This window comes from Aptenodytes patagonicus, chromosome 3 (assembly GCF_965638725.1).
Source record: "Aptenodytes patagonicus chromosome 3, bAptPat1.pri.cur, whole genome shotgun sequence".
Taxonomy (NCBI): domain Eukaryota; kingdom Metazoa; phylum Chordata; class Aves; order Sphenisciformes; family Spheniscidae; genus Aptenodytes; species Aptenodytes patagonicus.
The window spans coordinates 58,312,210-58,336,859 of record NC_134951.1 but is presented as its reverse complement, the minus strand read 5'-3'; the positions used below and the strand labels follow the sequence as shown (position 1 = coordinate 58,336,859).

General features: G+C 40.6%; 1 protein-coding gene across 1 annotated transcript in view; it reads right to left on the bottom strand.

Annotated features, from left to right (window-relative positions):
• SLC35F1 (solute carrier family 35 member F1) overlaps positions 1-24,650 on the bottom strand; it is a 253,289-nt gene that overhangs the window by 104,415 nt on the left and 124,224 nt on the right. Inside the window, exon 2 of the mRNA XM_076333482.1 lies at positions 4,059-4,234. Coding sequence (XP_076189597.1) covers positions 4,059-4,234 — 176 coding nt within the window. The remainder of the gene's footprint in view (positions 1-4,058; positions 4,235-24,650) is intronic.

Sequence of the window (24,650 nt, the reverse complement as noted above, 5' to 3'; positions counted from 1 at the left end):
CCAGCTCTATGTCCCATAGCTCAGTTTCACTGATAGGAGGCTTTTCTTCCTGATAGCCAAGGCTTTTCTTTTCCTCAATTAATAATAACACACAACCCAAAGGAGTATCTGGAAGTGTCCTGACAAGATTTTGTTAAGCAGAATCCTCTGCTGATGAGGGGACTGAGCTGAGATAATATGTGTTAAAACCTTCTTCTCAACTCAGAGGTGTTACCATGGACAAATAGAGGTTTTGGCTGTGAAAACAACAGGCATGAGAGGAAGTTACCTCAAGAGAAAGAACTGAAGAGGTCCTTGTTACCTATTAAATTTTTGGCATATCAGCCAGATAAAGCATAATGACATTCATTGCCTTATAATGCTGCATTAGTGACATTAATTTTATAGCATTGCTCTCATACAAAGAAAACTGCAAGAATTATATTCAGACCTCAACACTGGTGCATTAATGAGCATTGGACTGGAAGCTCTAGGGGACATGTATTTGTGGGTAAGTGGCTATTGGCATCTATGCATGCCTGAGTGTGTGCATTCCTAACTGTGAAGAACCTCTGCACTCACGTCTTCGGGGAAATAATACGTTCAACTTAAATTTACATATAACAAAAAAAATTAAAATTGGCATTAAAATATCCAGAATAAAAGAAAGAGTTTTCTAGATACCAGATTCATCATTTAACAGAAACGTTAGAGTTCAACTGATAGAAAAGGTGGTCGGATTTTGCATCAGAAAAATCCCAGTTTGGTCAAAGTCCTTCCCTTTTCATGACCTCTACCTGAGTAATATCCACGCTTTAAGGCTCATATGAAAATTTCACAAGAACAGATCTCCTTTAACAGTTCTGTCACTGCTTATTTCTGGTCATGAGAACAAAACTGCAATAATGATGAACAGTCTTACCTGTACGGACTTCACTGCTTGGAACTGTGGAGTTCACTTTTACTGCCTTCAAACTGGTTCTCCATCTAGAGCTACAGGACAAGCTTCTCCTTCTTTTTTTCTTCTTTTTTTTTTTTTTTTCTTTATCATGGGAATGAAGCTTAAAAGTACTCAGAGATTCTCGCATCTGCAGGACTTGTGCATCTCCTACACTGCCTGATGACATGTGGATTCATTGCAAGGTGGTAGTCCTAATCTTTGCACCCATTAAAGGGCTGTGATAAAATTATTTTGGAAAAAACCATCTTGATCCACAATATAAAAATGCAGTGGAAGCTGCTGGTGCCCATGGACTAACTTTAGCTGCTGGAAGCTGGGCATTCACTGCAGAAGGCTTTAGTCAGAAGAGCTCAGGAATCAGGAATCAGGAGCTTTACTCATCTGCTAATGATGATTCCCAAAGACCAGTGCAAATTCTACCTTTTCAGTATCACTCAGGAAGTTTATATGGGGTGAGAAGATGAACAGCGAGAGAAGGCTAAGTCAAAGGGGATCCACAGTAAATCAAAATTTAGAAGAAGCCTCTAAAGAAAGAGGAGTTCCTTATGTCCCAGGAAATTATAGTTTTCAGTCCTACAGTGAATTAAGAGTTTTTTTGGCCACCTCAAGTGATGCCTCCGTAGCCAGTACATTTCTGCAAAAACCCCAAAGATTTAGAAAGCAAGCAAAGAAAAAGACAAAGGGATGCAGTTATTTTTGACTACCAGCCAACTTATGATGTTTTGATTTCTGAAGGAGGAAGAGGATAATTTAAAGAATCTTAAATCTTGCATACAGAGTAGAAGAACCGCACTTGAAAAAAAAGCCTTCTGATGTTCCCAGCACTCAGAACAGAATCATCCCATATAAAATTAATATCATTATTATGTGATTTCCATCTGTTAACTAAGCCAAACGATTAGAGCTGCTAGAAAAACTGCCTTAGTGGAACAAACACAGATAATAAATCTGAATAAATACGCAAGCAAAAAGACAGCGTCAGGCTCAATCACTTGGCAATATCAAATGCTGAGTAAATGAGTTGGCTGCATAGTGCTATACCATCCAGCAGGAATGTTATGCTGAGTGCCTGGATCATTGCTTTCATTGCTTCTGTAGCCAATTTTGTTCTGGATTTTTTTGGACCAAACCATCTTTCTTTTTTTGACAGCTCCTTTTCCAGACTATTCCATTGGTACCCTTTACGTTGTGCTCTGGTTGTTCGTATGGTCCGTATTCAGCAGCGGGCCTGTTCAAACACTTTCCCCAACCCTCCTCACTTGTCCAGAAAATATTTTTCACATATCCTTGACGCTTTCCCCATTCGCTTCCCAAATCTATCATATTGGCACAACAGATAGGCCCGACAAACTCTCTTTAGTCCACCACTACATTTTTAAACAGAGTCAGAAAATTATTTATAAAGATACAGTTTTAATACATATTTTTATACGTGTAAAACAGAGTGCTTGGTAGCATTTTTGAAATGTCGATATATACCAGGTGTCAAACATTATTCTAAATAAACCCTTGTAATGCACAGCAGTATGCTGGCCCATATATCCCCTCACAAGCTAGCATTTTCAAAAAAGTGAAATCTATTTAAAAGTCATAGGGACTTGGCTTCCACAGTATCTAAATCAGTCCCAAGAAGGACATTTCTGGGATAGAACTTGTGAACATCTAGGCAATCCTACACTCAGAAGAATTATTTTTAAACACAGTTCTCCAGAAAGTTGCTACTAATACATGTTTTAAACCTTTTGCAGAGCAAAGCATGTGGTGATGTTTCCCCCTACACAAACTGAAATACCAAGACAGCAAAACACTGCCTAAGAAATCTCTCCTTATATAAGAGCTGACACTTCCTCTGCAGATTGGCCTTCATCGCTGCTGAAAAACACCAATGGAGACCAAGGTTTATAAAACTTAAGTTGTAATACATTTAAGTGCTTTGTGCTGGAGCACAGCAGTATATTTTTGACTGTTCATTTTTTGCATGGAAATGAAGTCTTGCTGTTTTGGAACACTTTATAGTATTGTATCACAAGACTGTACTATGAGTGAAGAACTTAAGCTTCAGTGTTGTTCCCAAATCATTAAAAGATGTGACATCAAAGAATGACCCCAAAATATTTGTTCCTGTAAGAAAACGTGAACCTCTCAGTATGCTGATAAATGTACCACGGCCTAATACATTTTGTAGTTCCTTTCCTCCATAGAGCCCTTCCCTCCTTATGTCAGGAGAGCCGAGTCAGGAAAGCACATGATATTTTCGCTCTTTTATTTTGCTTCTAATCCACATGTTCTGTGAAGGTAAGTAAATAAAACCATTACAAAAAAAAGAGTGGTTGAGAAATGTGCTTAAACGCATTCACCTCCCACACCTCATCTAGACATGAAATCTCAAAGAAGGGAGGGATGGGCACGAAAGGCACAACCCCCCCTATATTATATACAGACCGTCAAACAGAGGATCATTTGATACACAGTACCAAAGCATACTAGAATGGATTTCTCACTTTGGAGGTCAGACTGGTTACACAGGCCCTGTCACAAAGCAGTGGCAGGACTGTAGAGCTGCTCCGCCCACACAGCACCCCAAAGAAACAGCACCTCGAATTCCCTCCCTTTATCTCCTACTTCCCAATGGTTAAAAATTGGCTGCTATTTTTTTCTAACAATAGGTGATCTATTTAATTGCCTTGATCAGCAACTAGAACTAGCAAGCTCTTCTTTGCTTGCACCTGAGCTCTCCTTAGCCTATGTAAGATGTAAAGCATACTAATATTTCCGAGTAAGACATGCAGTCAAATCCAAACCGAACCCTGAGTGTGTGGTTGTGCTGCCAGCGAGGCAGGTGTAAGAGAGGCATTCCCATGAAAACAGTTAGTAAGTGAAAAGTACTGATGTTTCTTTTTGCTTTGCTTTTGGTACCACTATCCCCGATATCTACTGATTTATTCTTTGCTAATGAAGATTTGTTGGGTTTTTTTCAGTTCATCCAATATGTGTTACTAGGTAATGTAAATACGTAACAAATGTTCATGGGATATGTGTCTAAATCACATTGCTTGTTGTTCTGCAAAAGCCTTTATCCTCGCTGTTTTCTACAAAACAGTTTCAGAGAGGCACTTACCTTGTCTGACAGCCAGTGTTGTTGTGTAGACCAAGAATAGAAGGATATAATTGAGGAAGCTCTGAAAAACAGGTGTGTTGGCGTGGAAATCTTCTGACAAATACTTGCTCGTGAGACCAATGCCACAGATAAGGAGGGAGAGTACCTGGCCAAGCGCCACAGACAGCAAGAGATCCCTAAAAGGAATGAGAAAAACACAGACATAAAACACTCAGCCCCCTTGCCAAGGAGGAAATGCTCATTCTCCTCCAGGAATCATGTTCGACAGTGCTAAGACACGGGAAGAAACGCGATGCTTCAGTCAATGAGGGATCTGCTGGGTGTAGCCAACATAACATTGCCATTATTTCTGCTCTTATCACGGACTTAAACATTGCCCAAACACACTAGCTTTTACTCACATATTAAACAACAGCAGATGGTACATCTCTACCATTTAATTTCGCATTTCACATTTCACAAAGGATAAATGATAGTTTAACTGAACCAAAATACAGCACTGCTTCCTTCGAGCATCTTCCCTAACAGAAAGACCCAGGAGTATCATTCAGAGCGGGAATCACAGCTCTTCCAGGACTTAGTAGCCACAGAGAAAAATCAGAGAAAGGATTTTATAGTGTTTCACCATCAATGTGAATTTACTGTATAACTTCCTTCCCTTCATTTCATTTCATCGTATAAACTATTCTTTCCATCTACCGTGCAAATATATGTATCTTTTCTTTCATCTTTGTCACTGCATACTTCCCCTTCTATTTGGCGGGAGTGGGAGATTCCACTTTTTCTCTTCCTGTCCCCTTCTGGTTCTTAAAAATGTATTTTCTGGTTTGGCTTCTTGCTTTAATCTGTTTTTCTTGACTTTGACCTGCAGTCTCCTCTGCATTCCCCTGTTACAGCATTCCCCAGTCTGTCTCCCCACAGGCCTCCGACAGTTGCTCCTTTTGTGCATGTTCTGTCTTTCTATAGCTTTCTCCTCGTTACTCAAGAAACTGCTATATCTGAAAGCCCACCCTTTTACAGTGTAGGTTATTTTTATACCTTTTCTTCAGTCTTCTCAGTGATATCCTTTTCCCTTCTACCTATCTTTGTCTCTTTTCCGGGCTCTAACCGCACAGCCCAACTCAGCCCAAACAATCCTCCTTTTCCAATTTTTGTCAGGATCTCCTATACCCATAGCACAGGAATATGTGTATTTTTAAATTACCTTTAAGAGGTTTCCCAGGTTCCCCACGTGTCAGTACTTTTGTGCTGACCAGGCCTCCTCCACAGCTACACTTCCCCATGCAGAAGCACGAAACGCTAAAGTGTGGGCCTGGAAGAGGAGCAGGCACGACGACTGCAAGGGAGAGCGAAAGGACATCGGAAGGGGACGTTTAGTCCAAACCCAGCCGGCTGCTGCTGTCACTGTCACCATCCCACAGAAGAGAGGAGCTGTAGGTTCCTGGGGGAACCCATGAAGGAGAGGGGAAGGCGGGAGAGGAGCACCGTCTGCAATGTCTCATTAGAGCCTGGTAGGAGGAAAGGGGATTAGGCAATCCTAAGGAAGTAGAGGAAGGAGGGCAGCACTCTGCTCAGCTGTAACAATATTTCATGTGTGTTCTCCTCTGCCAGACGGTTAAAAAAAATTGCTTCAAGGCTGCTTTGCTTTCTCTGACAGATTTCCCTGACCTCGGCTGTGCGTATTTGGCAGCGATGAGCATCTGTGCTCCCGCAACAACTTCCCTGGTAAACTTAAGTGTCAAATTTGTTTCCCTTTTTCTCATAAACAATCCTCCCACTAATGTGTCTCGGTGTCAGTCATGGTGTGATTCAACCAAACAGACACACTGAAAGCACAGGAGGCTGGGTAGTTATATTCAGCTAACATACCTTGCTGAACAAACAGCCTGACACAGATAGTAAAAGAACAAACTTTATTGTGCTAAACCCCATGTTTTGATGGGAAACTGCTGGATAAGTAGCAAGTAAGACTTCACAACTGCTGCCTCCACTTTCACATTACTCACTCTACTGTGAAACATAACCATGGGAAACAAACATGCTCCATGGAGATGACATCTGAGACTATGATGCGAATGCTGCCAGAACTATGGATCTTCAGTTCCTGCCGTTACCTGCTATGCTGTCGATGTGGGATAGGAAACTTGAATAGTGACTGCAACTTAAATCCACATATTAATCTTGTAAACTTGTTGACAGTTCTTCATTTAGTCAGATAGTGTTTCCTACGTCCTTCTCCTGCAATGAAGTTTCACACAGGGCTGTCCTCTTGCCTACTGCAGTGTTTGCAGTTTTATTTCATTAGTAAATTAAATGTTTGCAAATCTGTATCTCTAGATGTGTTGCCTGCTTTACACGGGATGCAGGTGGTTATTAGCTGTTCTCTGTATCTCAGCTATGCCCATGAGCGAATGTTGTATTACATCCATTGTGGGACTGCATCTGTTCTGGAAAGAAGCATCTTGGATCCTACTTAGATTTACAGAAAGCTAAATATATCCTCACTCATGAAAGGATTTTCCCAATAATATATTCCTTGCTCCATATGGCAGTTAGCTGTTGGACATCACTACTCGTTACATTTTTTCAGACTGGTGGGAAGTTTGATGAGGTCTTACAAAAGGCATAACTTTTTTATCTCAGCTCTCTGTGTTCAGGTGTGTCACCAGGCCTAACCAGGCAGTACTGGCCTCAGTATTAAAAATCCAACCAACAAAAAATGAAAAAACACCAGGTAATTTTTCAAGGGTGTATATGATAATTATAGCCCTCTCCGGAGTACGTTTTGATTCTGTCATTGCCATTTTGCAATTTATAAAACAGACATTTTTTTCGCAGTTGATTCTTTGGCAAGTCATTCAACCGCATCTACAAGTGGCAGTTTTCCTAAAGAGTTCAAGCAGCTGTCTACAGCCTTATATATATATATCTATAGCCTGTCCTTGGCTTCTATATTTTACATTTCATAAACATACAAACAAGAAGGTAATTCAAGATAATTCAAATTTTATGGTCTTCTTCCTAAGAAGTCATTTAGAATAGCTTTCTATGTCTTCTGTCAATTACAAAATATGTCAAATTCCATTCACTATTGTATTACTGAAGTCATCAATGAAGACAAAGGGTAATTAGGAGTTCAGCAAAAACAGACATGGACAAGAATCAAGACTATGAACCTGAACACCTCCAAGTCTGTAGATAAAGGTTGGATGTGGATCAGAGTATAATCTCTGTAGCTTGAAATAGCTGTTAAGTACAAATTGTCTTTTGGATAATAACAGAATGTAAAAAATGCAGAAAACTACTTTGTGGAAGACCAGTACAAGTGGTACTGTCAACGCCACTGGCTTTCAAAACACTGACTGCATAAATGATATTGAATACATACTGTTTGTCTCTGATTTTTGCACACATTTGGTATTTTTAATTATGTAAGAAAACTCGTTCTGAAATCAAGCTGTTCTGTTCCTCCTCCAGTCAGAACTTAGTTAAACATTTCACAGATGATATATGACATAGAAAGATACATCTCTTCTTTTATTCTTATCTCGTCAGTGCAAAGAGTAGCATAAATTAGATGTTTAAGCAGAACTAATTCAAACGTCCATGAAGTGCTCAGACTTCCAGCAAAGATGATCCATTTTATACAGTATAGTTTTTCCTAAGACTGTTCATACCCACATTAACTCTCCTGCCGTACCTAAAGATATGTCCACTACAAACAGGAATGACACGTAGTGGCACAAAAGATTTGGTGTGCTCCCCTTCTCTCATCAGTGTAGGCTGACACTAACCACTACCATGGAAAACAAGTGAAATGAATAAATAAGAGAAACCAAAGCACAAGATCAATAAAATGATGATTTTTGCCTTGGGTGAATGGAAGAGAGCAACTCATCTCCCTCCAAGCAGAAAAGTAGAAACAAATCTTAAATTATTTGTTTTAACCAGTGACAATGTCAGCAGCAACAAAGAATAATACAATGTTTGGATAACCCTAACCACCAATGTAAGATGCCTGAATTGTACAGAAAATGCCTGAGAGCATTATCTGTATTTCCTTTTTCCTGCCAACAATGATCTAATAATCCAAGAGTCTTGGCTCCTGAGCCTTTAATACCTGGATAAGAATAATAACATACTCGTTCTTTTTTAAGAAGCAGCAGCAAGGAAACATTGAAAAGCAGCTTTCAATGGCTGTGGAAAACCTACTACTTCCTTTACACACAGCAAAAAGCAACTAACTCACTGCTGTCATCTCCGGCACTCATTAGTATCTGTCCTAAATATCGTAATACTGTTGAAATATGAGCATGGCTCCTGTCTGCAACACTTTTGCTGTTGGTTTTCATACCCTCCACCACTCAAAGACTGGCACAAAGGATGATTTCTTCTGTAAGCCTTTGGTCTATCATGCTGGCTTCAGTAGTACGTTCATTCACTGAGGAAGCAACATTCATTCATATCTTGAAGAAAAGCTGTATGGTTTGAGGGCCTTCAAACAGAACACCAAAAAAAGACTCACTACAAAAAGCTTTATAAAAGTGAGGTTTTCTGCCTTTCAGGGTCCTATTTCTCTTTAGTTGAGTGCTATTCTATTTCTCTACTTGTATTCTACTTAAATCAAAATAAAGCAATTCTTCAAAAATCTCATTCTCCCTCACTAAGATCAATAGCATCTTCTCAAGCCAAGTTAAAACAGGGGAAGATCTTCAGCTTGCCTCTAAACTTTGATCTCATGAACGCATAGAATCATAGACTCATTTAGGTTGGAAAAGGCCCTTAAGATCATTGAGTCCAACCATTAACCTAACACTGACAAGTCCACCACTAAACCATGACCCTAAGCACCACATCTACACGTCTTTTAAATACCTCCAGGGATGGTGACTCAACAACCTCCCTGGGCAGCCTGCTCCAGTGCTTGACAACCCTTTTGGTGAAGAAATTTTTCCTAATATCCAGTCTAAACCTCCCCTGGCGCAACTTGAGGCCATTTCCTCTCATCCTATCGATAGTCATTCACTAATACAGAGCAAATAGAAGACATTTTTCTCCTGTAAAGCACCAATTTAAGGCCTGCTCTTTGAATTTTTTTGCTTGAATTAAAATCCTGCACTGGAACCGATCAAATTCATTTCACTGTAGCCACGCTTGCTAGTTAATCTGTCCAACGCTTCCTATTGAGTCAGATGGGTATTTTGAAGTAAGAAGTAGGTCAGAATTACTCCTAAACCTCCAGGTGTCACACTGCTAGGCATCTATCACGGGTTTTTCATGATATCCTAACAGAAATTAAACAATATTTCTTTATCGCCTCTTTAGAAGTGGAGCCAGAAGACAAAGCCTCATCTTCGCATCGGGAGCCATTAATTTCTGTTTAAATGCCTGGGCTGGTAGCTGCTGCGCATCATTTTTACTTGCTCCTCCAGGCATATGGAAATTTCTGTCACTTGAGTTTCTCCTTCTTTATCAGCCATTATAATGCCATAAACTTCTGAAGGCAGACATTCTCATATCAAAGAACTCTGAAGCTAGTGCTTGGTTCCTAGCACATACACACTGGCATGATATAAAGTACTAAACAGCTATCCTCAGGGTCTCCTGTAATTATTTTTCATAAAGTTAAAACATTTAGCTTTGACTGTTAGTTCATTTCCACGTCCTCCTCAGAACATTAAAACACCGTTCACAACACAAAATCAATGCAGTGCAACATTCAGAAGGGGCCACACAATCACAGCTGCTGTATGCTGGAGAATCAGTGACATGCAAAGGGTGGCCAAGTGATTTAAACATTCAGGACTGTTTTATTCTGACACTAAATCCTGTTTTAAAGCACCTCCGTGTCAGTTTTCTTTTAACTTAATTGCTTTCCCTCCTCTCTTTTGTACTTTATTTGGTCTCTTTCCACTGATAGGTCCTCACTGAAGCAGCTAAAGAGTACCTCAGAGGGCAAAGAACAGAGGCTACCGCTACTTTTAATCTCTAGCATGAGGTGTGTTAATCCTTCAGCATGCCACAGGCTCCAGCAGACGAGAGATTAGCAGTCTGTTTCCTGAACTGAGATTTCATTAGAGGAACACATCTGTAAAGGCTGCTCCACAGCTCTGTTAGAGCGGGCCTGCAGGCAGAACCACACTTTCTCTGTGACGGTAATGACTGCTATACAGAGTAATCGCTCCAAATGTTCCAAGCATATATTTAAAAAAAGAAAAAAGAGATACACTTCATTTACAGACTGATTACTGCTATGCTATAGCAAAGTTGATGATGTCTGTCACAGCACTATGATTTTGCCAAGCTTCTTCACTTGAGTGCATTTTAGTGTGTTTCTATAAAAGCACAAGGAAAAATAAAACAAGGTCTTAAAAACTTTACTGTGATTCAAAGTGAGCTGAAGTTATGTCCCTATAAGAATCCAGTCAAATTTATTTAAATGCTTAAAGGTGGATGTGGAACCTTATCTTAAACACCTATCCCACCTACAGAAAAGTTGACCCACATTACTATAGGAGAAGCAGGAACGGCACACATGTCAAAACCTCAAATACCAAACACACACCGCACACACCCCACCCTGGGATGTAGCTGCTTCCACTGCGTCCAAGTTCCTAAATTCCCACACCACCCCACATTTGAATGGCTGCTTAATGAGGACATGGACATTACTTGCATATTTTGCTGTTTGCACTTAACGCACACATAGGCAGCTTGTGAAAGACTAAATTAACAAGATTTGGTAAAACTTTTTTCCCGGACAATAAATTGAGCTCTCATTGAAAGCTAAAGCTGCAGATTTTCTAATAGGTCTTAAGCATATGAAGCCTCCTATTAGTCCTGCATTGCTCTGAAATCAATTGCATCTAGAGAACACGATTCTACACTAATTTTGCAAGGAAACTTATCTGTTCTTATTTTCCCGTTGTTCTGACATGTTTGTTACACAGGGGAGAAATTCTACTAGTTGGTACATGCAACCCTTCCCTCCTCTCTGCCTCTCTCAATAAGGTAAGGATTGCAGCAAGTATCTTCAATTAATGTATCAAAGCTGCTGCACGCTGCTTTAGAGCAATTTACAGAAGTAGTCATAATATTCTATAATAAAATGTTCACAGCACTAAAGAGCAACAAAGTTCCCCCACATATATACTGATAATAACACCACTGGCACATGTACCACATTTATTCTATTAGTCAGCTACTCCCATGGTGTACATTCTCCATGATCACACTAGATGATGTCTCAAGAAAATATAATGGTCTTGAAGGTCTATACAAAAGACTTTTTTAATATTTCTGGTAAGGGAAAACAAATAACCTAAAATATTTTCAGAATATAAGCATCAAGCCATCATTGAACAGTGAAATACCAAAGCCTGAATCCCAGCTAAACTCATATACTGCATTAGAATATGAATAACTCTAATATTAACCTACAAATCAGAGAGTGAAAACCATGCAACACCAAGCCTATCCATCACTTAATTCCTACTAAGTCATTATTTTGAAATCTTCAGTTGCATTTAAATGATGGCTTTGTACTGGATCTCAGCACAAAGGGTGAATTTTCTATACGGTGAGTTGCAGAGTACCTCAAGCTCCCACTGACGCTCAGAAGAAATGAAGATTCTCTGCAGTATCTGGAGAGGATTAGCTCTTTATTTTCCAAACGCAAACACTTCAGTCTCTTTACGAGAGGACAGCACTGTGGACTCCACACATCTCAAATCTGCAGGCTGGTCTGAAAAGCTCCAGGCCTTGACACCCTAGGCCTATTTTTTGAAGAAAAGCCAGCAGAGGAGTAAAACACTACTCAAGAGTTCGTCATCTGTTTTCTGTTCCATATCCCAACCAAGCTAAAAAAGATTTTTTTTTTATTTTTTTAACCAAGGCTTTGAGCCTTTCCAGGTGGGCCAGAAGTACAAAATTAATTCCTTCTCATTGCGGTTAAAAGTCTTTATGCCTTAAGCTGAGGAGAGGAGGGGAGCTCTGCGCCTTCTTGGTCTCGTCACCCTCTCTTGCCACCTCCCCAGCTCACCACCGCCTCCCTGTTCGCACTGCAGCTCTGGACCAAACCTTACAGGAATTTCCTCAGCAGACCGAAGCTCCGTATTGCACGGTATTGGCTGTTTCTGCGTGTTCTCAGTTACCCATGACGTGTCTGTAACAAGTCACTGACTTGGATGGGCCCCAAAAGAGGGAAGTGCGGTTGTTTTTTCCTTCAGCGGCCCCAGGGAGAAGGCTGTGGGGACGGCAAGGCCTGGGCAGGTAGAGGAGAGTCACCGTGCGAAGCCGAGGGCTGCACCTCACACAGCGTCCACGGATGGTCCTGAGGAGCAGGGACGGGACAGCCAGACCTGGCCACGCGGCTGGTGCTTCCCAAGAGCTGGAGAAGCCCCAGCAGTCACCGCGTTGACTGGAAGGACCCACTGGGCAAGGGGAGAGCTGCGCACATTTCTTATTCTTCTTTTGGCTTTCCTAGTTGCTCTGAGGTTTTTCTATTTAAAGCATTAAGGTTCTAATTTTTATTCAAATACAACCAGGCTTGAATTTAAGAGTGTTTTGGGGGAGCTCACTAAAATTCAAGGTCTAGGTACATCCACCTCAAAGCTGTGGCGGACTCAGGCTCTTCTGCTTTTAAGTGACAGCTTGAGGGACCAGCACAGATTGCTGGCTTCGGATAAAAACAAAGCAGAATCATATGCAGCAAGTCTTGGGAGTCTTTGGAGCAGTTTCTTAAGATGAGATCTTACCTAATGAATTTCCCAACTCTTGTATATTGCCGATTACAGCAATTCTTGAAAATGGGTTTCATTTATTATAAGCTTTTACCCCAAGTTCACACACACACACACATGCTCATAAATATGTGTGTTTTACAATTCCTTAATAACAAAGGAACTGGAATTTTTTAAAGACTATTCTTACACATATAAAACTTACCCCTACATTTAATAGTTAGCAATATACTGCTGAGACAATCTGCTGCACTGACTCTAAGTTCAAAGGTGGCACTTTTTTTTAGTTTTTTAATAAGAAATACATTAAAAAATAGCAAAGGAAAGTGTGACAAAATTTCCATGCTATTATCTTGATGGAGTCCAGTGGTAAATCATTACAGGCAAATTGGAGGCAGGGGGCTGTGTTGGTGCAACTTGTCAATAGTCAGCTTCATCCTACCAGTGAGCCAAGAAAGGAAAAAAAGCAAGTTTATCCTAAAAAGATGCCTAAGTTTTGAAACAGCCAGCTGCCTTCCAACCAACAATTTCCTAGTGCTTTTTCAGCTACGAATCACAGGACTCGGAGCACCACAGGCTTTTTCTCTTTAAGAATGAAGGTCTCTCCATATACAATTCTTGGCAACTTCCCAGTCTAGGGAGCACTGGACAGACTGAAAATATTCCAATCTTTCTGATGGAATCAAAAATATAATTATAGATGACCATGTGATAAAAGAATTGTATTTCAGGTTATTTTGGCCAAATAAACTGACTGAAGCTAGCTGCAGTCCATAAACTTTTATAAATTGTCACTCTTTACCCAAGTGTGACTAGAGAAATTAAGACTTCCAGATCTAAAGATTTGATCTAGATTGGAATAATAAATGACAGAATTAACTTTCCACACAAGAGCTTACAAAACTAGTTACAATTGAGGAATACAGTACTGTTAAACAAGTAACTCTTCTTCCATAATTTTCCAGAAATTAATTCAAAAAGTGAGATTTCCGGTCTTAGAAATAGAATAAGGGACTCAAGTATGGATAAAGAGTGAGCTGCAATTCCTCAGGCTAGAACTCCATATGAAATATGACAGCTGCTGAAAATATTACATTTTAGCCTATGAAACCTAGGCAGTCTTTGGGCTGCTGATCACTGTTATTTTTATAATTCAAGAATAAAGCACACAAATAGATGTCTTTTTATGAGATGGGTATTTGTTCTTACTCTGTTCCAAATGCACCAGTTTGAGCTTTCAGCTGTTGGAGGAAACCGGGACGCAGAAGGACTGATGGCTCCCCGTCTCTTGGAGAAAACGAAGTTCTCTTGTCAAATTTCATTAGTTCATCTCACTTGCAGTGGTTTTTATGGCCTGAGGCTCAGGACATTATAAATACAGTGATGAATATCTTTACATAATATGAGAAACAGTTTTAAAAGTTTCAGTTCAGTTAAGATCATCATTAGCTCCCAGTTTTCTCAGAGGAGCTGCGAGCCTACAGTAATAGGCCTGGATGATTCCCAGCATCAAGAAAAATAGCTCACTAGTGCCCTAAGAAGTACAACATCACTTCTTATTGCTCTCCTGCCGTTACTGTACAGTGCTAATACAATTTAAACTGATGGGGGTTTATGGACTAAGTCTTACAGCTACTGAGAGACAGTTGATAAAGAAGGAGGTGAAAAGCATTACAGCTCCTGTTATAACCCTGCCACTGATAAGCCAATCTTGATTGAATGCTCTGATGGAAAACAAGTTTAAATGACTCAAGATTCCTCAAGTGATAGATCCTACTGTAACTTAATTCAGTGTTGTCAGAAACAAGAAGTATGTGCTTGGAAAATTAGGTAGAGTTCCTGGAAAATGGCATGTATGATGGTATGATGGATGATTTCAGGTTTTTTCTGATGCTCCTGAAAATTGCAAAAGTTGTTCCTGAATTTCTGTCCCTGTAAAATGCGTAACTCTAAGTGTATGCAGTTCTGAGTACTGGCTGTGCATCCACAATTAGGCACCTAAAGCAATGATAGTTTATTTTTTTCTCTAATAAAATTAGAGGTTAAAGAAGCGACAGGTATGAATATTGAAAGTGTGAAGGAGCATTTGTGAAGATCATGGCTGGCTTTTGGAGAACTAAAACTACTAGTTCAGTTATTACAAGATGTAGAATTTTTTCATTTGTGGTTTTTTTTTAATCAGCACATCTGCAAAATGCAGATATTAAATAACCATGACTGTTCATTCCAGACAGCATTTAATATCTAATGTAAAAGTTTAATTTAAAAATCAAATTGATCTGCCTGGCTTTTGCAAAATCTTTTGCTTGGCTAAAACTAATTATATATAATGCTTCAGAACACAACTATTACTTTTTTTTTTGCAACTTTTCTGGAACTTATCAATGATGTTTTCAATAACGTTGAAACACAGAAAAATTGAAAAATCCCTGCTTCAGTGGGCCACGTTTTCTCCCCAAGTAGGCATGTGCAATTCCCATAAATTTGAATCTTCTTTACAGTAAGTTCCAACTATCATCTACATGCTTGAAACACCTAAAAGAAACCTTAAGAAAAATGTCCTTAAATTGGCCGCTGCATATTGGCCCCTTAATTGCACCCCTGGTACAGAAAGACAAAGGATACCCACATTAGCATTTCACCAAGGATGGCACTAAGCCACTGCACATTTTCCCACATCTCCAGCTACTTCAAAGGAGAGATGCTCATCTGCCTGTGGCTTATTCTGACTTCGACTCTTCAAGGCCCTGACCTTCTTTCACCGTTTCCCACATGTATCTTAGTATTGCTGCTGCCTCCTTCTGCAGCCCCTCAAGCAGGAGTAATGCTCAAAGTTGCTTGCTCATGGATATTATGACAAACACAAGGACATTAAAATTTTATGCATTTTTTTTCCCAACAGTTCTTTAATGCACGGAGGCCAGGATTTTTTCCTTTTGGGCGAGTGTCTTTCTCTACCCTATTCTTGCCTGTGAAGCCTGCATACTTAGTTTCATGGTGGCACAACTTCATTAAGGAGGAACAGAAAACAACCCCATCAGATCCACCTCTAATGTGGCCGTTAATATACCACAGGAGGTAGAATATAGAAGTTTGAGTCCTCAGAATGAGACCGCTGAAGCCACGCAGGCAGACAATTTAAGGGTTCGGCTGTTTCACAGAGCTGGGTACCACCTTCTGGAAGAGAAGTTAGTGCTCCAGCTCCAAAGGAACTGCGGAGGCACAGCTGGAGAGTGAATTCCTGGTTTAGGTAGGTAACTACCCCAGGGCTGCAGCAATGAGGGATTTCAGTAGGCTACACCCTTCCTGGCCCAGCTGGTTTCCCTTAATAGGGAATTACGGTGCTTAACTCAGGCTTACAAATGCTGCTGCAAGAGCTATCATGTAAAAATTACGGTAACAAAGCTCAACATCACCATCTTCACATCCCTCTGCGGATCTGGGCAAAGTCAATACTTTAGGGATGGGACCGATTTTGAGCGCCCTGCTTACAGGACTTGAAAGGTGTTGAGTTTTCTTCTGTCTGCTACTGGTCCTTTCTAAAAACAAGGTCCCTCTGAGGCATTGAAAGTGCCCAACTTGAAAGTTGGGTGCCCAGAACTGACGCAGCGATAACCCATAGTTGCTTTCACAGGTCCTCTCTGCCTTTCTACTTCAGTGACACCACAGGTCTGCAGGAAAGGAAGCGCTCAGGGAAAGGGGCCACTGCAACACCAACCTCCTCAAAGGGATGTGGAGGGCAGGTACTTCTCCCTCTCCTTGCTGTTGCTTTTGCTGTTTGCTCACTACACAGCAGTGATGGCCGTTACCCAGCCAAAACTACACAGAAGTGTAGCCCAAACTTCTGCATCTGCGTTTAAAGTTCTATTCCATATAATTCAAAAAGAAAAAAGATATTTTGAGTGGAAATTACAACTGGAGAGAATTCACCTCCTGCTAGATGGAAAGTCCAGCTATCTGCAACATGAAGTTCTTCATTTTTAGGTATGAGTGCGATGGTCCTGGCTTACTGCTCTACCCTCAGGCTCCAAGATAAATCTCTCCCTTCCTCTCTTCCTTTAAATTCAGTGAAACAGCATGACTGCCTCTGTCAACACTGTAAATTTATTACAGACCTGACACACAATGATGGAACAGGCTCAGCTGAAAAAACATAAGGGCGTTGATCTCATTTTTGCTGTTTTTAATAGAGTTTAAAATTGCAAGGTGTTTGAAATAAAAAAAAAAAAAAATTGGAAATGATCTGGGAAAGGGGTCAGCTGCAGATTTTTAGAGGGTCAGGACAGTGAAATTCCTGGCCCACAGGATCCTGCTGCGGTGCCAAATGTATGACCAAAGCCACCAATGACCTAAAGGATGAGAATGATGACTCACTTAAAGTAAAATGAAACCTGTGAAGAAGGGGGAGCTATAAGATCCTCTTGCAGGAGATAAACTGAGTCTGACATTTTGACAGAGCATTGATCTGCCTATGCTCCCTGCCTCCCAGGTTGCTTTACTGCAACTTCTTCACAATGTTAGCATCTATATTTCGGATATGCAAGAAAAGAAAACTCAGTCATGTACAATAGATTTTCTTAGTGAGATTTGGGTATAATTTTGCCTTCCCAGCACTGAACTGTGGAGTCACACAAAGGCAACGAGCGGGCTGTGACCAGGCCGCTGAGGGTCTCCTCAGTGTGTGTAGCTGGTACGCCACCTCCTTCCCATACACAGGGCAATGGCAGGCCAAAATGCACTCCTGAACCAGGAGAACATGGATCAGAATTGACGTCCAGCTGCAGTAAATGAGATCAGCCTCATGAGGCTTTCCCAGTTTATGCTGGGAAGTTAATCAGCACCACACTACTCTCCTGATGGTGGCGGGTACAGAGGAGGCATAGCTCTGTTCTTGCCCTTATCCTTCAGGTGTGCCAACCTCCCCATCTCCGGCACTGGAAAATGGCACTCCTGTATTATCTCCCGGATTGCTCTGCATGTAGGGCTTCACCAGCGGCACTTGTATTGGTTCACCCTCACGCGCACGGATCAGAGAGCAGCCTGCACAAGCTGAAACTACCCTCTGAAGAAGCTCGTCTCCTGTGCAGACAGCTACGGAGGATGCCATTCCAGCTCAGGTATCTCTCCAAAATGATGGCTTCTCAAAAATGGAATAAAAAGTCCACCGGGGCGCAGGGAGGCTTCATCACAGACCAGCTGCTTTTCTTCAGCAGAGAATCTTTTGCCTCCCAGCCATATACAAGCGTGGTCACAACCTTCAACTGGCAAGTTTATTTTATTTCCCCTCCCAGCACAGTTTAGATCTGTGCTTGGAGCAAAGAGAGCAGGGGGTCAGACTGACAGTTGAAATGAAAAGTGTGAGGAAAAATCAGGGATTAAATCATTTTCTGTGCATGCATGACATTTGAGACACTCTGGTCTAAAGCTTTACAAAGCTATTGTTACAAAAACACATGCATAAACCCACCGTTAGCATTAAAAAGAAGAGGAAGAATTTCTGTGTTATTCAATAGCATTTGGTCTCCAGAAATCACCCCTCTGAAAGGTGTCTAAGGCTGTAGTTATAACTGAAGGATGAAATCTCAGCCTTAGCTCTCCGTTTCCTTGCCTTTTGGAATTGAAGTTAGCCATTAAATAGGATTTCACTGTAACAATATGCATTTCATTTTCCATTGACCTTTTTTTTTTCCTAGTAAGAAATAAGAGGAACGGAGAAAAGGCAGAAATTCTCTCATAAGCCGCATGAGTGAATCAAATGACATACCCATCATATACAGCACATGCGCTGGGTTAAGGGATTATATTCATGCAGGCTATACTGCAACATGATTGTAGGTACCTTACACATTGCTTTTGAGCAACATGCACTGGTTAATTTATGTGTGGAAGGGATTATCTGACAAGGACCATATGGGGCTGTAAAGCACCTAAATGCTTCATAGATGTAAAAAAATAAATTAGCTTTTAATTTCCTTCCTTAGTTTACTTTTGGATTAAACTAAAATTTATCTCAATTTTAATTAAATTACTCTGTATAAGTCAAATGCTTTTGTTTATAAAGCCCAGTTTGAACACACAGATCCATGTTTATATCTTGCACCTGAGTTAAGCAGGTGCAAGTCCTCTGGGAGCTCCCACTGCCGAGGTGGGACAGGGGCCGAGAGGGTGACCCGAGGCCAAGACAGGGCTCACTGTGACTTGGGAGCGCACTTTCCTAAGGCCACTGCACTCACCCCTCAGTTCCCCACACAGAAATTTGGCTGCGGGTCAAAACATCCTGGTGGCCTGCCCAAGCAGGAGCTGGGAAATCCAGAACAAGACTGAAAAGTTGTTGAGACTTGTGAAATAAAACAAACATGATTTACCCGACGGGATGTCATTCTGCTTTTTCAGATTCTGTTCTCTTTAAAGAATATTTATTTTCTTGGAAAGACAGATGGAAAGGACATCATAGAAGACTGTTTGCAGCTGCAAAAATATCTTTACCCACAAAAACCAAATTTGGCATGACAGTGGCCCTTCAAATGTTCAGCTTTACATGAAATTAATGAGGATGATTTTTTTTCATTGTGACTATTTTCCTATTGCTCCCTAAGTCTGATCACTATGCCAAGTGCCTAGACAGACATCAGAGGGCTTCACAGGGGAAATTATCTGAACAAAACAGTGGCGGTCAATGAGAAAGTTTTGGTATCAATGGCCTTCAAATCATGCCACATTGCTGTTACAGCTTCCTTACTGCATGCATCTTACTATGCAAAGGTAGGTAGTATATGGCCCTTCAAACATGAGAGCAACCTGAGAACCAGATACTATTTTTTGCTAGTTTTCAGTTCACGCTGTTGGGAAGTATCACACTTCACCTGTGTGTACTGTACAACTATGTGAGGTACAGAATATCATCAGTATCATATTAAGGTGTACATATAAATATTTTCATGCTCAACTAATATGATTATGTATATGCAGGCATACTTGAGAGATATCATGGGACCAGATGAGAGAGATTAATCTTGTAATTAATTGTGTGCTTGAATTTAATTTATATGCTTTTATTATTTAGTACCTGTGTCAACCACTTAATTTGCCTGCAAATCATTTTCTTATATATTAATGAACCATGCTATACTGAAATTCATCAAACTATGGAAATTAGAGATTAGGAAGACTCATTATATCATCAATTTATCCTCTTCTAGTTTAAAACAGTTCAAGAGCTGTGGCTTCAGAAACCACTCCTTCAAGAAGAGTATTTCAGTTCAAGAAAGAGCATTTGTGGCAGAATGGACAATGCTTTTTCATAGTCAGAGATCAGAATTAAAAATCCGATTTACACTGTGGAACAAACTACTTATGGGAGTCTAAACTTCATCTCCTCAAACAAGACTTTGAGAAGGAAGAAATAATAACAACAGTAATATTCATTTCGACACAAACCTTGCACAAAAGTCAACGTTTTTACAGCTCTATACATATGACATTCTGAGAAATGAAGATCATGAGATTTACACAATAATAAACCTACAAATTTGTCTGCACAACCTGCTCAAAACAATTCATGCCGACCATGAAGATGGGACAGCTTGGAGTGCTGAGGGGCTGCTGACTGAGCACAGGGAGAGATCGAATCAATGAGAAACATCAAAGTAATCACTTGTTTAATCTTTGCTAAATTGCTTGCTTAATCTTTGGGTTAGTCTAATGAACGTTTAGGGCACTCCTGGACTACTCAGTTGGGAGGGTGCACTGCTGTATTTCAGAAGGGGTGTCTGGAAGTGAGAATGGCTGGGAATTGGCACTGTTGTGAGAACGGGATGAAATTGCTAAGACGAGAACAACCTGTCTACAAAGTCCTTGGGGGTCATATTGGGTCTGGCTGGGATAAACTAACCTTTATCTTGACCCGTGAATTTTTCATCTTATCTTCTCCCCCTGTCCTGCTGATAAGGGGGAGAGCGCAGCTTGGTGGGCACCTGGCAGCCAGCCAAGGTCAACCCACCACAGGGGTGGAGGAGATCTTGTTGCAGATGGATGTGGGGGAACACTAGCAAGCCTCACACAACCACAGGAGCAAAGAAGTCTCACCTTGAGACACTTCTGCCCTCCTTCTGCCTGTGCCCAACACCGGGAACTTGGAAGGTGTAGCAGCAATCATGCTGAGGCCACGTTGCCTGCTGAGCTTGTGTCATAGCAGTGTCAAGCAGTTAAAAAAAAAAGCAACCCTGCATCTTCTGACCCTCTGACAAGCATCTGTTAGGCTTTCTATTGTGTCTGATTATTTTTGCAAGGCCAGACAGAAGCAGCACTCCAGTAGTCCAGCCTGGCTTGTGGGATGGAAATTATGGTCCTTGGTCCAAAAGTCTTACCCTTGCAGTGGGGATCAGGAAAAGCAGGCAGAGGTCTTTAACTGTGGGATTTTTTCACCAAGGTCTATTCCCAGTTCTACCACAGACCTACCATGGATATCTTCAGCTCTCCCTGCCTCAATTTACTCTCCAGTAATGACTGTTGTGTCTCTTCAGGTCATAAAATCTCAGAGGAAGGGCTCTCATATATTAAACCAGCACCTATCAGAAAGCCTTCCTTTATGTAGGAAGCAGAACAGGAACTGAGAGGCAACACAAAAATAGAGTTTCCACAAGAAAACCCAGTGGGAGGTGCCCACCAGTGTCGGTGGTTCCACCCCTCCTAACTCCTTGTGGGCAAGACCTTCCCATCCCTCAAAAAAAAGCGTATTATATTGTCTCTTTGTAACTGTGGTTTATTTTTCACAATTTTCTTGGAAAAGCTAAAGCCTTAAACTTTCCTGTTTCCATTTTCAGTGAACCCTTTGTTGTGTGACAGCTTTCGGTTCTTTGTAATAAAAATGCTTTCATTGCCTGGTTATATTGATTTTCAGTTTCCTGAAGCTTTGTGCTTTCCTTCTTCTAAGGTTTCACTGACACAGCTTAGGCTGAGTCTCACAATCCCATTCCCCCCTGCTCCTGACTGAAGAAACAGTTCTGAAGAAACTGGATGAAACCCATCAGGCATTTAAAAATGACGCCTGTTCAGCTCAAGCCTCCTATTTTGTCCACTCTTTTCATCTCTTCCATCTTCCTTCTGGTGTTTCAGGACAGGAATTGAATGCAATTCCGAATGTGTATATTAAAAGTAAACCTCTACCTTGGTGAATTTGTTCTGCAAACAACAGTGTTGCGATAGGACAAGGGGTAATGGTTTTAAACTAAAAGAGGGTAGATTTAGACTAGATATAAGGAAGAAATTTTTTACGCTGAGGGTGGTGAAACACTGGCACAGGTTGCCCAGAGAGGTGGTGGATGCCCCATCCCTGGAAACATTCAAGGTGGGGTTGGACAGGGCTCTCAGCAACCTGATCTAGTTGAAGATGTCCCTGCTTATTGCAGAGGGGTTGGACTAGATGACCTTTAAAGGTCCCTTCTGACCCAAACTGTTCTATGATTCTATTCTATGATAAAATACAACACAACAGTTACAACTGTGATCTATACACATGGGGTTTTATAGTGTTTTTTTTTTCCTTAAAAATATACAGGTACTGAGGTCAGAATGTAACTCGCAGGAGAAATTTACATTGACAAAATTCACATCCAGTCTCACTAGAGGTGAACCTAGTGCTATGTCTTTATTTCTTACTTCGATCAATTGAAAAAGGACACAGAGAAAACCAGATTCTTTAAAGTGAAATCTGAGTCAGGCTTGAAAGCCTCAGCAGCAAAGTATGTTTCTTGTCATTGAGAATTCCCTGGAGAAATGGCAACGCAGATTGCCAGGGTAAGTGCTTTTTTGTTTCATTATCAAGCAAACAAACACCAGGCGTAATTTCATACCCAAAGTTCACAATTTGAGAAGAAACTCCCAGAGAAGAAACTTCTTACACCAGCTAACTCCACATCTAGTACCAAGAAGTAACATTTCCATATTTTCATATCTCAGTAGGTTTTCACTGACTACCTGCTAGTGAGTCCTCTCAAACTCTCCTCCCGCACTTACTACCTCAGAACTTTCAACGTTCAATGTAATATTTAATCCTAAGATCACTTTTGAAAACAGTAAATCATCACAGCATAGATGCAGACAAGACAGAATGCAACCTCCAAATTATTCTTAAATTATTTTTTCATAACTCCTGTCTGTCACTTCCTTAAGAAGTCTCGTATTTGCCTGTTTGAATTCCTTCATTTTTTCCAACGTAATTCTTTTGATCCCAATTCTAGCATTCGGGCAGCTTCACGTCAACAGCTAACCCAAGCAGTACAGGGTATTTAGAAAAATACACAGCTTGATACTTTTCATGCCATGATATTAAAATTAAAATGGAAACAATCCATTCATGCAATCTAACCCTGGGTATAACACACACCAAAACACCTACAGAGCAACTCCAGGATCAAAATCAGCACTCCTTGCACAAAAGCCTCTTTCAGAAAGACATCCAGTTTTGTTTGACTTCAGGGCATGGGAACCCATCAAATTCCTAATTAAGTTGTTTGAAGAAATGCTTATTTGAACCTTATTTCTAATGTGAATTTTTGTAGTTTCAACTTTCTACCACCAGGTCATTTTATGGTTTTTGTCAGCTATCTATTATACGAAAAGAAGTTAAAACAGGAAAAAGAAAAAAATCCACCTATAAACTTCAAGTTTAGCTGAAAAATTGGAAATATAGCTCAAAATACATTGAAGGAAAATCAGTTTCTCAGAACAGCTTTATGAGGGACCAGCGGTTGGCTGACCGCGTAACCAGTTGTGCTCGGCGCAACCTGGCATCCTGGCTAAAGCTGCCTCTGGTCGGGAAGCTACCACAGAATGTTTTTTTGCAAACAAATGTTTTTCCTGTGAAGCTGTCTGTTACAGTTACAGCTAACATGTATGAAAAGAAATCTAAAATGAATACAATTACTGCAGGTACTTATTCTAACTTTTTTTTTTTTTTTTTTTTTTTTTGCATTTGACTAGTTTGAGCTGTGTGTAAGTTCCAACAAAAGAACATAGATACAATAAGCTAAAACGTCAGCAGGGATCCACATGACCATTTAGTTTAACCTCCAGCATAACACAGGCCATGAGACCTCTCAGAATTAATTCCTGTTTGAATCAGAGTACATATTTTATAAAGGCATCCAATATTGTCCTAAAAATGTCCAGCAATGGAGACACTTGACAAGTTGCTCCAGAGATTAATTACCTTACTATTAAAAATCTGTGTCTATTATTTCTAGGAGGAATTTTTCTAGCATCAACTTTCACTCTACCACTGCTTCCTGATGCTCTATTACCAGTTATTCCTTAACATATACAAAACTCTACCAAGTCACCCTCTAGTCTATTTTTGTTTAATTAAACAGGCTGAGTTTCTTCAGCCTTTCACTATAAAGCATTCTTCCTTTTAGCGCTCTTGTGGCTCTTCTCTTAAACTTCTCTAGTTTATCACTATTCTTCAATCTTGAACAATAGAATGGGACACAGTGTCCCAAAAGCAGTCACTCCATACTCAAGAAGTGTGCTAATGTAGTCTTCCCCCTCAATATTCCCTTGCTCACATATCAAAAAATCTCATTATCCCTTTTGCACCACACACTCACGGTAGGAGGTCATACCCTGCTAATTACACACGAAATGTCTCAAGTCTTTCTGTTACTGCTTCCTAGAATAGAGCCAACGATCCTATCAGCATGGCCCACAGTATTTATTCGCATATATAGTCTTTTTACTTGGCCTCATACAAACTCCTACTGTTTTCTTGCATTTTGTCCACAGCAATCAGGGCAGACCACTGTACAGCAACTTGTTCTGTTAAGTATTATCATCCCCTTTAACTTTGTGTCAT